The 16,038-nt window shown below is 45.8% G+C and overlaps 1 protein-coding gene across 5 annotated transcripts in view; it reads left to right on the forward strand.

Moving 5' to 3' along the window:
* The first annotated feature begins 1,813 nt into the window (after positions 1-1,813).
* Positions 1,814-16,038, forward strand: part of DOCK9 (dedicator of cytokinesis 9) — a 325,732-nt gene continuing 311,507 nt past the window's right edge. For 4 of the 5 annotated variants that reach the window (XM_035003138.1, XM_035003141.1, XM_035003144.1 and 1 more), the window contains exon 1: positions 1,853-1,981. In XM_035003138.1, coding sequence (XP_034859029.1) covers positions 1,853-1,981 — 129 coding nt within the window. Of the gene's footprint in view, positions 1,982-16,038 lie in introns of all 5 variants that reach the window. The other variant, XM_035003134.1, reaches the window with a different exon arrangement.

Genomic DNA, 16,038 nt, shown 5'->3' on the forward strand with positions numbered 1-16,038 from the left:
CCTGCCAGGCTCACTCAAGAGCCACATCCTGCATTCCAACCTACTAGGAAAACAATCCAACCCAGCAAGCTTCTATTGAGCGCTAACTGCACGCCTAACCTCCGGTCTTACTATATGCCAGACCTGCCCATTAAGTCCTGAACCGTGGTGTTTTGCTTTCTGCACGAGATTGGTAGTTTCCCCTACCACTTTAAGATTCCGAGCTAGGCCAGTGTTTCTGGTGGGGTAGGTCGCAATGAGCGGCCTCCGTCCTTCCGCGGACGAAGGCTTCAACGCCTCGGGGAACTTGGGCTAAAGCGGTGGCGGCGACTCGTCCGAAGGCCTGCTTCAAGCTACTACCTCGCGCGGCGGAATCCGACCAGGCAGGTAAGGAGCTGCCCATCAGCAGGCAGTGGGCGTGGCCTGCGCAGACCGACCAATCATCGGAGTCCCCTTTAAGAAGGGCTCCCCGCCCCGGGAACCCGCCCAAACCCAAACGACTGAGCATGCGCCCGGGGCTCAGCGCAAATCCCTCCCCCCTCACGGTACGCCCTCTTCCCGGCCCTGTCGGAGTTAGGCTGCTCAGGGTTTCCCCAGAAAAGAGGGGCACAGGAGACAGGGTGGTGGGACCCCTTAGGGATGGGAAAGTGGGAAAGGCTGTGTGAGGAAGTTCCTCAGATCGGTGGCTGTCGCTAGCAGCCGCCAGCTCCTGGGCTGCGTTGGGCTCCCAGGCCCGCGCTTCTGGGTTTCCCGGGCTGCGAACCTTGCGGTCCCGCCCGGCCGCCGAGGGGCGGCAGGAAGGCATGTGGTGTCACTTCAGCCTCGGGCAGGTTACTGTTTTTCCTCAGTTTATAGAAGAGGTGGGCGAGGCTCAAGTTTCGATCCCGCCCAAGGTGACGCAGCAGGTCGCCGTTGCGGGCCGGGGTCTGCGTGACTCGCAGCGACCGTCCCGGCCTGCGCCGCCCCTCACCCGGGGACGTTCCCTTCGGCTCCCTGAAGCTCCCCACCGTTCGCGCTACGCCCCCGGGGGGCGGAATGGGGGCCTTAGGCCGAGAAGCGCCGCTGCGAGTGCGTGTGGCTCTCCAGCCCGGCTCCCAGGCAGGGCGCTCCACCCGGCTCCGCACGGCCGCTTCTTCCCAGCGGCTCTGTGCTCTCTCGGTGCCGCATAAAGCCCAGCTTCCTGAAACCTCAGAGGCCCCGGGCGCACGGGGGGCGTGGTGCCGCCGAGCCCGCTCCCTGCCGCTGACCGTGGGGTCCCGCTGTACAGGCGCCGGTTTCGGGGACTTGGTCCCGCTCCAGCCCCGGATTGTGCGCCCTGTCGGCGGCGGGCGCGGCCCTCACCTCGCGTCTTCGGACTTGCGGCCCGGGGAAGCAGTGGGGCCGGAGCGGAGGCGCCCCCACCTGTCCGGCAGCCCGCGTCCTGCCACCTCGCCCCGGTGCCTAGCGGCGTCGGCCCGGCCGACCTGCCGGGCCCGCCGTCCCGCCGCGCCGGCCCCTCCTCCGCCCGCCCCGCCCCGCCCCGCGCCGCGCCGGACACCCCGCCCCGAGGAGGCGGCCCGGCGAGCGGCTGCCGAGGGACGCTGGTGGCATGGGGGTGCCGCCGCCACACTCACGGTCGCCCCTAGCGAGCCCGGGCGCTGCTCTGAGTGCGGGGGGCCGCGGACGCCTCGCGGGGCGCCTCGGGGCGTGACACGGTGCGGAGGGCGCGGCCCGAGTTGCGCCGCTAGGACGCGCGGCGGGCGGCCGGGGGAGCGGGCGGGCGGCGGCGCCGGGAGCTGCGGGCGAGCCAGGCCGGGCGCCCGGGGCGCACCTGGCGGCGGCGCGGCGGGGCCGGACCGCGGGAGCAGGCGCCGCGGCGGCAGTGACGGCGAGGATGTCGCAGCCGCCGCTGCTCCCTGCCTCGGCGGAGACTCGGAAGTTCACCCGGGCGCTGAGTAAGCCAGGCACGGCGGCCGAGCTGCGGCAGAGCGTGTCGGAGGTGGTGCGCGGCTCCGTGCTTCTGGTGAGTGCGGGACGCCGGACGGTGGGAGGCGGGCGGGCGGGCGGCCACCTCCTCCCCTGCGCTCCTCTAAGTCGGTCGGGCCCAGGCCGGGTTGCACGACTCTGCTGGGTCTGCAGGATTAAGAGGTGGTGGATGCGGGACAGGAGAGAAGGGACGATCCTGGAGGGCAGCAACTTCCATATCCCCACTCCGAGTCTGGGGGTCCTCTCCCCACTGTTGCCCCTTCCCTCCTGGGAAATTTCCTGGAAGTGAGATCGTCATCTCCCTCAACTGCCCTCCCTCCCCCCCCCCCCAAGTTTACCTTCCTCTGCCAGTTGGGGCTTTACACCCCTTTGCCCCCATTCCTCCCGCAGTCCCCTGCCCTTCCGGTATTCTGGAGGGTCTTGGCACCTGTGGCCTGGAGAGCTGCACCGGAGTGGAGGTGGGGGCTTCTTTTTCCAGTCGGTAACCCAGGGTAAGAGGTGGCCCTGCGCACCCTTTGGGTGGGCTGAGCCCCAGAAGGGAAGCGGTCCCGCCCCCTCCCCTTAAACTGGCTTCCTGAGGTTTGGCCTCCTCTTACGCAGGGTTAGGGGGCGTGATAGCAACCCTTGGTAATTTCAGCATTTGTGCAAATTACTACGAAGTTTGGGGATCTGAAGCAAGTGAAGCAAGCAGTCCCAAGATTAATGTGGTCGTAGCAGAACAGCTTTAAGAATGGGCCCCTGGGTTGTAGGAAGATGAAGTTTTGAATCGACTTTCCCATAGCCAGGGCTCGTCCTGCTATATTTGGAAACGCAGTACGTCCAGATCACTTGGAAGGTGCGGGAGAGGAGCGACTTTTGACGGCAGCATGTTCTCCCAGGCAGCTGGAAACTTTTGCTCCTCCTTGCATTGTTGTTGGCATTTGTTTTCTGGAAAGGGGCTTGTTTGTGGGAGGGTGATTTGTGGTGTTTGTTGGAACGGTGCAAGAAGATGGGCCTTGGAAGTGATTCTCTGTGCTTTGTGGTGCTGTGTGTGGGGTATTGTCCCGTTGAGTGCGGGGGCCCTTAACACAGGAGCCGGGGCATCTTTCTGGTGGCAGATAGATGCCCTTCCTGAGCAGACACAGGATGACATGAATGATGTTTGTGGAGATTGGAGATGAAGCTTTGCTAATTTCCATATCCAGCTTGCTTAGTTTGATTTTTCTCACAGTTGACAGCTCTGCCAACTCACCCCAGATTCCTCGAACTCCAATCAGTCTGCCAGTAATAAACAGGGATTTTATTTTTTCCTTTCTATTGAACTTGATCAGTTGATGGTAAGAGTAGAGCACAGTCGGGAATAGACCAGAACCTGGCTTCTCCTCCAAAACCGAACTGACTTCTCTTCCTTTAGTCTAAGGGAGGACTCCCTGCATCTTCTTGACTTTTGCCATTGTGCGTATGTTAAGGATAAAGCCTGCAACATCTTTGGCATTTTTTCTGTTCTCACCTGAAATTTAGTTCTTTTAACTGGGGGCTGCTGTCTTCATCAGGGATTTGAGGCAAAAGAAGAGTAAGTAAAACATGACTGTGCCATGATTTCCAAAGTTCTGGCAGACCTGAACTGAAGAGGAGGTACTGGTTTAATAACCATTAGGTTGAGCACAGAAGTTCCAAAATAGGCCCAACAGTGCAACAGCTGTAATGTGCAACATTCCTTGAGTACCTGCCCTTCCTATTGGAGGGTGGCCTACTGATAGTGACCTGGTAGTGTCCATTCCCGTGTATGACACACTTCCGTGTTACCTCATGACACTTTAATAGTACATCTGTTTTTCTTAGACACCCTCCCATGAACAGTCAGATGCCTGGCTGGTGTCTCAGCTCTTAGTGTTGTCTATCAGCGGTCACTGTCTGATGAAACAAACAAAAAAATTGTAGGAAAGCAGGTGTCATCACTGGGGCGTTTGAGGGGCTCCCTGGCTGAGTGGGAAGTGCGTTGCAATGGTTCTGCATTGCAGAAGGAGGAATTTGAGATAGCATACATATACTAAAAATTACCCATAAGCCTCACTCCCTTCACCTCCTGCCAGGTACTCTGCCACCACCTGCTGCTTCTTGCTGCTCCCTAGTGTCCGTCAGGAAGCCACAGCAGGTGCACCTGCCACATACGTTCTGGTTTGGCTTTATTCTAGGAGGATATAGGGAGGTCCCCCTGATCCTTGCAGGAGGCTGAACAGCAACCAAGCCAGGGTTTGGAATCCCTGTGGTCTACTGATCCCTGTTTGGATGGAAGTATTGCTCTGCTCTTTGATGACTTGGGTCAGCGCTAATACAATGCCTACAGCATAGTAAACACTCAATAAATACTCTTTTTTTTTTTTTAAGATTATTTATTTATTTATTTATTTATTTGACAGAGAGAGACATAGCGAGAGAGGGAACACAAGCAGGGGGAGTGGGAGAGGGAGAAGCAGGCTTCCCGCGGAGCAGGGAGCCCGATGTGGGGCTCAATCCCAGGACCCTGGGATCATGACCTGAACCGAAGGCAGACGCTTAACGACTGAGCCACCCAGGCGCCTCAATAAATACTCTTAACTACCTGACCAATTAAGCAATTTTGCAGATGGACTAAAATTAAAAATGAATAGGGTATGGATTTAACTGGCTCTTGCCATGCTTCTAACATTGGTGAGTGGCTGGTAGTGAGATCAGAAACAGCAAAATTGGGCGCCTGAGTGGCTCAGTTGGTTAAGCGACTGCCTTCGGCTCAGGTCATGATCCTGGAGTCCCGGGATCGAGTCCCACATCGGGCTCCCTGCTCAGCAGGGAGTCTGCTTCTCCCTCTGACCCTCCTCCCTCTCATGCTCTCTGTCTCTCATTCTCTCTGTCTCAAATAAATAAATAAAATCTTTAAAAAAAAAAAAAGTCAGAAACAACAAAATTAGATAGTTCAGTGGGTGATAAAGGCTGCCACTTAACAAACTTTAAAAGTGAGACATGCTCATAAATTTTTCATTGTTTGATAGCTTCATTTTTCATAGGCTCAGGTTTGTGGGCCTTTAAAAATGATTTTGTATTAATTTGAAGAGCTTGAAAATAAACATATAAAAAAGTGGAGAGAATAGTATAATGAGCCCTTGTAATCCATCACACAGATTCAATAATTATCAAGATTTTACCCAACTTTAAGTGTCCGGTGTGTGTGTGTGTGTGTGTGTGTGTGTGTGTGTGAAAGAGAGAGAGAGATTGTGAATTCCAGGCCTCTTGTCCTTTCACTCCATATACCTAGTGTGTGTTGTTAAAAATAGGGATATTTTGTACAGAAGTATAATGCCATTATGATAAAATTAACAAATTATCTGTTGATATACTCTTTAGGTTTCCCAGATTGCTTAAAAAACATCTTTGATAGGTAGTTTGTTCTAATCAGAAATTAAACAAGGTTTGCAGAACCTTTTGAATGTGGTTCACACTTTGGTGAGGCTCAGAATTATCTGTAATAGAGAAGACCCTCTCTGAGGTCAGGAGTCCTGGGTTTTAATCCTAGGGATTTAGTAGTTTAGACTATGGGCTCTGGAGTCAGAGCACGTGGATTATAAGTCAAGCTCTGCCCCTTACCCACTGGGCAGTCTTAGGCACATAACTTAGCCTTGCTGTGCCTCAGTTTCCTCATCTGTGGAATGGAGATAATTCTGTACTTATTTTTTTAGGGTTGGTTGGGAGGATTAAATGAGTAATATAGATAAAGCTCTTTGACAGTGCCTGGCATATATTCTACCAGCTACTTAAGTCATGCTGGGCTGTCGCTTAACTTCTCTGAACTTCAAAGTTCTATTATATGTGTGTGTGTGTGTGTGTGTATTAAGATTTATTTATTTATTTTAGAGAGTGTGCAAATAAGGGGCGGGGCAGAGGGAAAGAAGAGAGAGAGAGAGAAGCAGACTCCCCACTGAACGCGGAGGAGCCTAACACGGGGCTTGATCTCACGATCCTGAGATCATGACCTGAGTCGAAATCAAGAGTCAGATGCTTAACCAGCTGAGCCACCCTGGCACCCTAGAGCTCTATTATATTAAATGAGGGGCTCTACTAGATTGTTCCTAGAGTCCCTTTCCTTATCAGCATGCTTGAATTCTAAGATGCTTTTATGAGTAGTAAAGATACTGCTACTAATATTCTTTTTTTTTTTTTAAGATTTTATTTATTTATTTGAGAGAGAGAATGAGATAGAGAGAGCATGATGGGGGGAGGGTCAGAGAGAGAAGCAGACTCCCCGCTGAGCAGAGAACCTGATGTGGGACTCGATCCCGGGACTCCAGGATCATGACCTGAGCCGAAGGCAGTCGCTTAACCAACTGAGCCACCCAGGCGTCCCATTATTATATTCTTGACTGTAGGAAAGGATATTTATGATTTGGGGTAGTGAAAGAAGAATCCCCGCATTTCCAGAATTAGCTTTCCATGATTTAGAATAGTCAGGAGGGCAGCACATTCAAAATATATGCAAGCTCAGAAGAAAAACTTCCCTGAGCAGGGTAGAGTTGTGATTGCTTTTGGAGCTCCCAAAGCATGTTACCTTGGGTCTTTCAGATTTATTAAAGATAGCATCATAATGGCCTAGATCTAACAGAGTATGCCACCCAAGGCCTAAAAATATCATTTCTCTAAAAGATTTGTGTAAATATTATGACACAGGCCTTTGCATGGGTTTGCCAGCTGTATGCACTTGGGTACTAATGCCTAAGTCACCTAGCTTCCAACTTCCTTACTGATCTTCTCTTAGTGTGTTCAGCTTCAAAGTCTCCTTCCATGTTCCTTGGAGATCCAGCAGTATGAAATGAAGTGAAACCAAGTTGGGTTACTCAGTTTCCCTTTGTGTTACTGGAGGGGAATGGACAGAAGGTATGGGATGATATTCTCCTGGAGTATATGCTTGGGGCCTTCTCACCCTCCTAGGTCAGTCAATTCAAGGTTCCAGTATTATCTGACGTAATGTGAGACCTGAGTGTGGTGTTCTTTGAAATCCTCGGGTAAGGTAAAACCTCATTTTGGCTGTAATTTTAAATCAGGTATGTTAGTAAATCGACAACTGAGCTGGCCTGAGCATCACCTCACTGTCTTTCTCCACCCTCTGGTGGAGGCCCAACAAACAGCAATGTCCCAAAACACAGGAAGTAGGGTGGAGGCCCATCTCCAAGTAGATAATCAATAACAGGTTCTATTTCTTTGGTTTCTAGTCCATTTGAATATTAGGAGACAGGAGGGCATTAGTAATGCCTTGAATTTGAAAAGGGAGGGAGGGAATTGTGAAATCTTTATTCACATGGATTGAGGGCCTTCTCTGTGCTAGGACTCTTTGCTGGGTGCTGTGGATGAGCAAGCCTTTGCCTTGAGGGTTTATGATCTAAACAGGTGGACAGGTGAGTAGTTTTCAAAAAGGTGGGTCACAATACAAAGGAGAACATTTAAAGGGTCAAATGGCTGGCTCCACGCATAGAGAAAGATGAAATGACAGAGAACTGGTGTACTTGGGAAAGTGTTACGAAGAACTGAATTGGATCTGGAAGATGCAGAGATAAGGGGGACTTTTTTTTTTTTTTTCCAGAAAAGAATGAGAGATTGAACTAATGCTTAGAATGCCCCGGTAAGCCAAGAAGGAGCAGAACAGCTTGGGCAAAGACGGATAAGTTTTAGGAGGAAGGGAAAGAAGTTTTGAGAGGTACATTTGTTAATTTTGGGAACAATTTCAATGAGTGGCTGAGAGTACATCACAAAATAATTTTTTTTCTTGTCTTTTTTTTTTTTTGAGAGGGAGAGAGAAAGAGAGGGAGAGACTCTTCAGCAGGCTCTACGCCTAGTGAGGAGCCCGACTCAGGGCTTGATCTCACAACCCCGAGATCATGACCTGAGCCAAATTCAAGAGTCAGATACTTAACTGACTGAACCACCCAGGCACCCCTTCCTTGTCTCTTTGAAACCTATTTTAGGAAAGAGGTTCATAGCAGTCTATGAATATATGCTTCTTAGAGACATCTTCTCCTAAGGGTAATCTTGGGGGTAAATAATAATGATGAGTTTGTGTCATGCAGGCCCAGCGATAGGGAGAAAGGTCTGTGGCATGAAAAGAAAACTCCAAAATAGGCCTCAGTGTGTAAACATTTAGGCTATCATAGGAGGAGTAGTCCAACATGGGGGGTGCACACCATTCAGTAAATGCTGCTGCAGAAAACCAGTGTTGGATCCCACCTTTTATACTAAAATAAATTATAACTAAATATAAGAGCTGCATGTGAAATAAATAAAAAGAGTGGGAGTGAATAATCACTTAAGGGTGGAAAGGGATTTTTAAAGTATTAAAGGGAAAAACCAGTTTGATCGGGGCTTAGGAAGGGAGCTGTGACTTTGCCACTGGTGAGCTGAGGCCTTGGAGTAGGTTACTTCACTGAAGCCTCAGTTTGCTCATCTGAGAGTTGGGATTATTAGATATTATTATCTTAGAGAGTTTTTAAAATGAAGATTAAATAGAGGAATGTATTTAAATCACTTAATAGTTTTTAGCAAATGTAGGGTCCTGATTATGTTAATAAAGGAAAAGATTGGTTATCTTGACTAAGTATATCTGGATCCAGGATTTATTGAGCACTTACTGTGTCCTAGGACATGTGTTGGGCTTCATACATGGGACAATAAGTCACCACAAGATGACACAGCTGTAAGTGGAGGGTCTGGGTCTTGAACCTGGGCATTGTGGCTTCAGACCACGCGTTCCTCACCATTCTGCTGATTGCCGTCCTATGTAAACACTCAAACCTCTCTTCTGTGTTTAACAAGTAGTACCATAAATTTAAAAGTCAGTAAACTTAGAAACACTAAGCACTCTATTAATCTATATCCATCTCAGTCACAGTATTAAGTTTTTAAAAATCTGTTGAGAGTTCTTACTAATCAATTCCAAAAAGAAAAACACTCCAGTGGAAAAATGGGAAAGGACAATAGGCAATTTCTCAAAGAAAGGGGTATAATTAGCCAAAAAGAGTAGACCAAAATGTTCAACCTTGCTAATAACTAAGAAACACTAATTAAAACAAGATGCCATTTTTGCCTGATAAATTTGCAAATTTGCAAAGATAGAAAAGGTATTTGCAAGGATGGCTGAACCTATTTGCACTCCTATTTGCAGGACTACCCATGTCACAACTCCAGGGACTCCATTCGCATGGCATTTAATGAGAATTGTGTCTCCTGGATTTTATGACATGATGAATGGTATAATCCTTTTGCAGTTGGGCTACATATCAAAAACTTTAACACGCTCCCATTTTTTGGTCCAGTGCTTGTAACTGTGGGGATTTCTCCTGAGGATTAACCTGAAATGTGCGTTGGTTCAGTGTCTGAAGTCAAATTGCTGACCATTCAGGGCAGAAAATGTAAAATACTGACCAACTGCAAACTATCTAAAGGTCTTGACAGTAGTCTAAATAAATTGTGGAATGTGGAGTATTTATGATGCCATTATGTTTTGTTTTAGAAGAGTAATGATGAGAAAATTCTTCCATTGCATTGCTGGAAGGCAGGGGGCTTGTGGTTAAGTTCAGAAGCCTGGGCCTTGCTGTTTGTGTTCTGGTACCTCTTTGCTAGTAACCACTGTGTGACCTTGGATTGTGCCCCTGCAGCCTGACTTCTGTCCTTGGTGTGGGGTGGCCTCTCAGTCCTCACGCCTTCAGCTTGTTGGTCTGTAGCATTTCATGCCGGTTAGCCCCCCTGCCTTCCCTTTCTCTGCTTCTCCTCCATGCTCCATTCTTCACTCTGTCCCCTTGCTACCTCACCATCCAGGGGCATTCCTGAAGGGTCCTTTCTCCCCCACAGGCTTGTGGAATTTAATCTCTCCCCTTCACTCTGAAGGGAGTGCTACACCTTCACTGTGATTTCTGAATATTTACCTCAGTTTCCCCAGCCTAGACCTGCCTGTCCACTAACCTGCCTCACCATATGCACTCGGCTGTCCTGCCAGTCCCTTAATATTCATCATCTATGAAACATAAATTGCCACTTTTCATCCCAAACTAGCCATCCTTTTTGTGTTCCTTTCTTTAGCAATAGGCATCATTGTCATGGCCACCAACTTTGAAATCTCTCATTCCTCCTTCGTCTCTTCTGGTCTCCTTTTGCTTTCCTCATTCCGTCATCACTGCATCCATTATGTTCTATTTCTGCTTCAGTCATTGTGGGCTGATGACTCCCAAAACCTCCGTGGCTCAGAAAGGCTTATGTCCTCCCAACGCTGCCTCTCTGTGGAGGATGGCTGGGGTCATGTTATCCATATCCTGGGACCTGGGTTGATGGGACAGCCACCATCTTGATTGTGGTGTGTCCTTGTGGAGGGCAAGAGTGTGGGGATTTATGCTTCCACCCAGTCACGTTTGCTTCCATTCCGTTGACTAAAGGCCACACCTAGCTCCAAGGGCAGAGAAGTCCAGGCTTACCTCTATGCCTGGAAGGAGAGCTAAAATCTTTGGTGAGCCATGAGCTGCACTCATGACTACAAACCTGTCATCCCCTTCCCTCTGTCTCCTGCCCTTATGTTGGTCCCTGCCACAGTCCCTCCTGTCTGGTCTCTTTGCTGCCTTTCTTACCCTATCCTTAAGGCTTTTATTCTGAAAACTTAACCTACCATTGTTTCCACTGCCCTTGGAATAGGAACTTCTTCCCTTGGACTGTAAGGTGCTCGCTCTCCTTGTCATGCTCCACTCTGCTGTTGCTCACAGGCCAGGCTTTAACGTTCTCTGGATGCCAGGCTCTCTCGTACCCCAGGACGTTGGCAGAAGCTCTTGCCTCTGCCTGGGATAATCATCACCTCTTGCCTCCTTCCTCATCTGCCAGGCCACTCCCTTAGGTCTTTGGAACTGTACTTACATGCCCTTGCCTCACAGAGGCCTTGCCTGTACACCCAAACTGAAACAGGCCCTGCCTGTTCTTTTCCTCTGTTTCGCTTAGCACAATTTATACCTTTATTTGTGTGTACATTTATTTAGTGTCTGTTTCCCTCGCTGAACTGTTTGTTCACCACTGTTTCTCCAGTGCTTGGCATATAGCAGTGGTTTGATGAATATTTTATGGGTGAATGAATGACTCCTGAAGACTACATCTTACAGTTTCAGTTTTTCATCCTTTTTTGATTCCCCATTGCCCTGAATTTCTCTCCCCTGTACCCGTTTCTATTTATTTCATTCTAGCCCAGCTCCCTCTGCCCAATTAGTTTTCTTAACCCTCAATTCCATTATGTCATTAATTTCTCATTGCCACCTGACAATTTGGTGATATTCGTGCAGGGAAGAATGTAGCACCTTGGGGCTGGCCCTGTGTTTGTTTTAGTTTAGCGAAAGCTGGTCAGGTTGTCAGTAAATCTGTATGATCTTTGCATAGCTTTTGAAAGCAGCCACGCATTTTGGCTCAAGTAATACTCATCTCCCTTTTTAGGACCATTTGTTTTCACCAACTCTTTAGAGCGTCAGTGTGTAAAATGACACACTGGTCTAATTCTTGTGTTAGGTGTTTGGTAACTAACTCCTCTGAAAACAAAATGAAATAAAACAGAAATACAAACAGTAGAAACCACTGGAAGTGCATTCCATTCAACTGAATTGTGAGTTTTGCAAACCATCAAGAAGTACATGGGTGGTGAAGTTGTTTATCTCTGTCACTTCTTCTCTAGGACTCCGGGAGTCCTGATCAGTGAATAGATAGAAGATACTATCTGATCGGAACTCTGTAATGCCAAATGGTGTGTTTGAATCTCCTGGCCCCCTTTCTTTGAATTTGGCAGGGATAAATACAATTAAGATAGTGCTTGGGTGTGTCTACTTCAGGGGGCTGGCTGGGTCCGTGCTTGTGTTGGAAACATGCCCATTTATTTATTCCATTTATTTATTATAGATTAACATTTATTGAATGTTAACTAGATTCTCTGAAAGTAAATCTAGAAGCAGATATCTAAGAACTGCCTAGGGTCTCCACTGACCTCTTTATTCTTAGGTTTATTCTGAAACTTTTATGTTCTTTTATGTATTTTCATACATTTTTTTTTTTTAAAGATTTTATTTATTTATTTGACAGAGAGACAGCGAGAGACGGAACACAAGCAGGGGGAGTGGGAAAGGGAGAAGCAGGCTTCCCACCAAGCAGGGAGCCCGATGCGGGACTCGATCCCAGGACCCTGAGATCATGACCTGAGCCGAAGGCAGTCGCTTAACCAACTGAGCCATCCAGGCGCCCCATACATTTTTTTTTTAAGATTTATTTATTTGAGAGAGAGAAAGAAAGTGGGGGGAGGGGCAGAGGGAGAGAATCTCAGGCAGACTCCCTGCTGAGCATGGAGCCCTATTTGGGGCTTGATCCCAGGACCCTGAGATCATGACCTGAGCTGAAACCAAGAGTGAGACACTTAACCGACTGTGCGACCCAGCCGCCCCTTCATACATTTTGTCTTAACAGAAAGTACATGTTCTGTTGTGTGGATATAGTAATGTTCTATGGAAAGATATTTACTGTGCTAAGTTAAAAAAGAGATTATAAACAGTATATACAGAATGATTCACTTTGAAAAAAGTATAAGCGGTATTTTGTTCATGAAAAGGTTTTATGATCTTATAGATGCTATAATAAATCATTCTCTTTTGTTTCAGGAATATTTTAAATATCAGATCTTTAGTTCCTGAATTCTAGAACATAAGAAAAGATGGTGGTATAACCAAGTTTCTGGTGATAGGGGTATTCTTTCTAGGGATGGCAATGGGATATTATGGATAAGAACTTGGGTTCCGGGACATTCTTAGTCTGGAGCTCTGCTGAGAAGTTTTCACCCTGAGAATGGACATTATAATAGCACTTATCTTGTAGATCTCTGTGATGATTAAGTGAGCACATGCATATAAAGCACTTAGAGTATGGCTTGGCACATAGTAAATACCCAGTAAGTACAAGCTTTTGTTATTTATGAGGGCAACCTGAAAGAATATCATATAACCCTTAAAAAAGTGCCACTTAGGGAGAATTTGTAACATGGAAAAATTACAGTTGGGTGAAAAAGAAGTAAAATACGGAAATGTGTATGATCACAACTGTATAAGAAATAGCCTGTGTGTAAGAAAAATGTTGGAAGGAAATACATGAAAAGGTAGGTCTATGATTTGTTTTTTATATATTCTATTTCCTAATTGTTGTACTTTCATAAGTGAATAGTAATAATCTATCAAGAAAAAGAAAATAGTGAATATAGGAGGAAAATTTTGGTGTTGCATAGAAGACATTCAAATTAGGACACTGAAAAATATACGTGTGTATCTTAGTGCTTCTGCAAGTGTGCATCTTGATGTAAAATGTGCTCCTGGTGAGGCATACATGTGCATCTTGGTAGCAAAAATATTGTTGATCAGTGTAAGATCCCTGCATTAAATGCTCATAGAAGGAGGCCCGTGTGAAATAGTGAAATTTGCATTTGACAGTTTTATAAAATTCTTTGAAAAAACTGCTTTGCTTGAGCCTTTGGAAAATCCAGTCAGACAGGGATATATTTTTATTTCTGTTGTTTTTTTTTTTGTTGAGGAAACTGAAGACCGGGAAATCAAATGACTCACTCAAGGTCATCTGGCTAATACTTAGCAGTTTTTCCTGAAAAGATGGCAGGGATTGTCTAAATGATGTAATTTTAAAATTTGAGTTTCTTGGAAACTTTTTTTAAAAAACTAAAATTATTTTTTAAGTAATCTCTGTGCCCAATGTGGAACTTGAACTCATGACCCCAAGATCAAGAGTTGCATGTTCCACTGACTGAGCTAGCCAGGCGCCCAGAGTTTCTTGGAAAACTTTTAAATTGTTAACTTGAATCATTAAACACCTTTATGGAAAGTCCCATAAATTCTCTGGGTTGATAGAAATTTGTGACGTGGAAATGAAATCATACTGTTTTGGAGGTGAAAGTTAACCTAAGGGTTATTTGGTGCAGCTTCCTAATTTTATAGATGAAGAAGATTAAGATCTACCATGGTTAATCGATTTGTCTGTGGTCATTCAACTAGTTAGTATTATAGACAAGAATAAAATTGAGTTTACTGACTCCTGGCCCAATGTACTTTCCACTGACCACAGGAAAATTGAGTTTATTTTGTTTACACTTGTATTTCATTGAGTATCTTCACAGACCATGGTAATCAGATAATATCAGAATATGATACATCCATTTGCACCATGGATCTCCTGCTTCTATATTTCATTAGTCAGGCCAGTTGGTAGGTAAAATTGACATTCGTTTTTCTACAAGCCAAGAATGGAGTTCTACATTTCTGTTTAAGGAGTTAGGAGGAAAGAGAGAAGGAATTAAAAAGTAAAAATTATAAGATTAATCTAAAAAAGATCTCAATAGAAACTTATTGAGGGGGGGCGCCTGGGTGGCTCAGTTGGTTAAGCGACTGCCTTCGGCTCAGGTCATGATCCTGGAGTCCCAGGATCGAATCCCGCATCGGGACTCCCTGCTCAGCAGGGAGTCTGCTTCTCCCTCTCATCCTCCCCCCTCTCATGCTCTCTCTTTCTGTCTCATTCTCTCTCTCAAATAAATAAATAAAATCTTTAAAAAAAAAAAAAAGAAAAAAAAGAAACTTATTGAGGAATTAAGAATTAATTTAGTAAAATAATGTTATTTAAGGGATGGAAAAATCATGGTTTTATGTATACTTTGGTTAAAATAATTATGTGGCTTGAGAAAAACCTTTCCCGGACCTATTAACCTAAAATTCTTTACTGTAGAATAAGCTCTGTTAATCTAGGTCATTTTGCCTTTCAGGCTGCATTGCCTTAGCTAAAATAAATATTAAGCTATAAATGGCATTTTGGTTCAAATTGTATTATTACAGAAAAAGGTACATTTCTGAAATTGTTCAGTGAATTTATTTAATCTGTCATTCTAATATATTGCTGTTTTCTTAAGTAGAAAGCAGAGTTCCTATGGTGATAGCAGAGGTGCCATAATATTTATAGTATATTAGATTCATTTATAAACTATTATACTAGATAGAATTTGCAGGATATTTAATCTTTTAAGTTAACTTTTTTTCTTCCCAGGCTTTTAATATGTTCATTTAGCCATATTAATTTTCTTTATTCTTTTAAGAAAAACTTCTGAGAGAATATTTATTTTTCCTAGAAGATCAGTTATAACTGCTGTTATATGCTGAAGAATGTGTGTGCTTTACTGTCTTCTTTGGAGGTGATTTTGTGAAAAACCAATTAAGGTATCAAGTTTTTATTTTTATTTTTTTTTAAGATTTTTAAATTTTTTATTAGAGAGAGAGAGAGTACAGGCAGAGGGAGAGGGAGAAGCAGGGAGCCCAATGTGAGGCTCAATCCCAGGACTCTGGGATCATGACCCTAGCCGAAGGCAGACGCTTAACCGTCTGAGCCACCCAGGCGCCCCAATGTATCAAGTTTTTAAAGGAACATAAAACTTAAAACCACTTAAAATTGAGAGGGGCAAAGATTGCTGACACAGTTTTAGTTAATATATCAGGCAGACTTTAGTAAACACATTGGTGTTGAGATTTCCATAACGTCTAAGAGGTGGTGTGAGAGAAGCGGGATGACCAGTAGCAGATGATGGTTTCTTGAACTAAGGACAGTCACATTTTATAAATCACATATCATGGTCTGGAGTTCCCAAGCTGGAGAGGAAGAATGAAGATTATGGGCTCTGGATATCCCACAGGTTGGGGGGTGAGGATAGGCTCCTTTGGTGGACATTATGGGGAGCTCCATCTGAGGAAGGGAATTTCAGAATAGCTCCTGGAATTTGAGAAAATTGCAGATGTCTTTTTCCATGGCTTCAGTTGTTAGAAATTGTCAAAAAGAAGCTCAGCTTCTGTCGTTTACAATATGGAGTCTTGGTGTCTTGGATGGACACTCGGAAAGAAGCTTCAAACCAGCCCTACTCCGTAACTTCCCAGCATATTCCAGTGAACATTATACTTCTTGTCTGGAGAACTGGGTTCTCTGCCTGTGACACTCTTTTGTGTCCTGGCCTAGGGCCTGCATTGTGTCACCTGTATAGTAGGGGAGGCACTAACC

Source organism: Mirounga leonina, unplaced genomic scaffold (assembly GCF_011800145.1).
Source record: "Mirounga leonina isolate KUSES-001 unplaced genomic scaffold, KU_Mleo_1.0 Mir_127, whole genome shotgun sequence".
Classification (NCBI taxonomy): Eukaryota; Metazoa; Chordata; class Mammalia; order Carnivora; family Phocidae; genus Mirounga; species Mirounga leonina.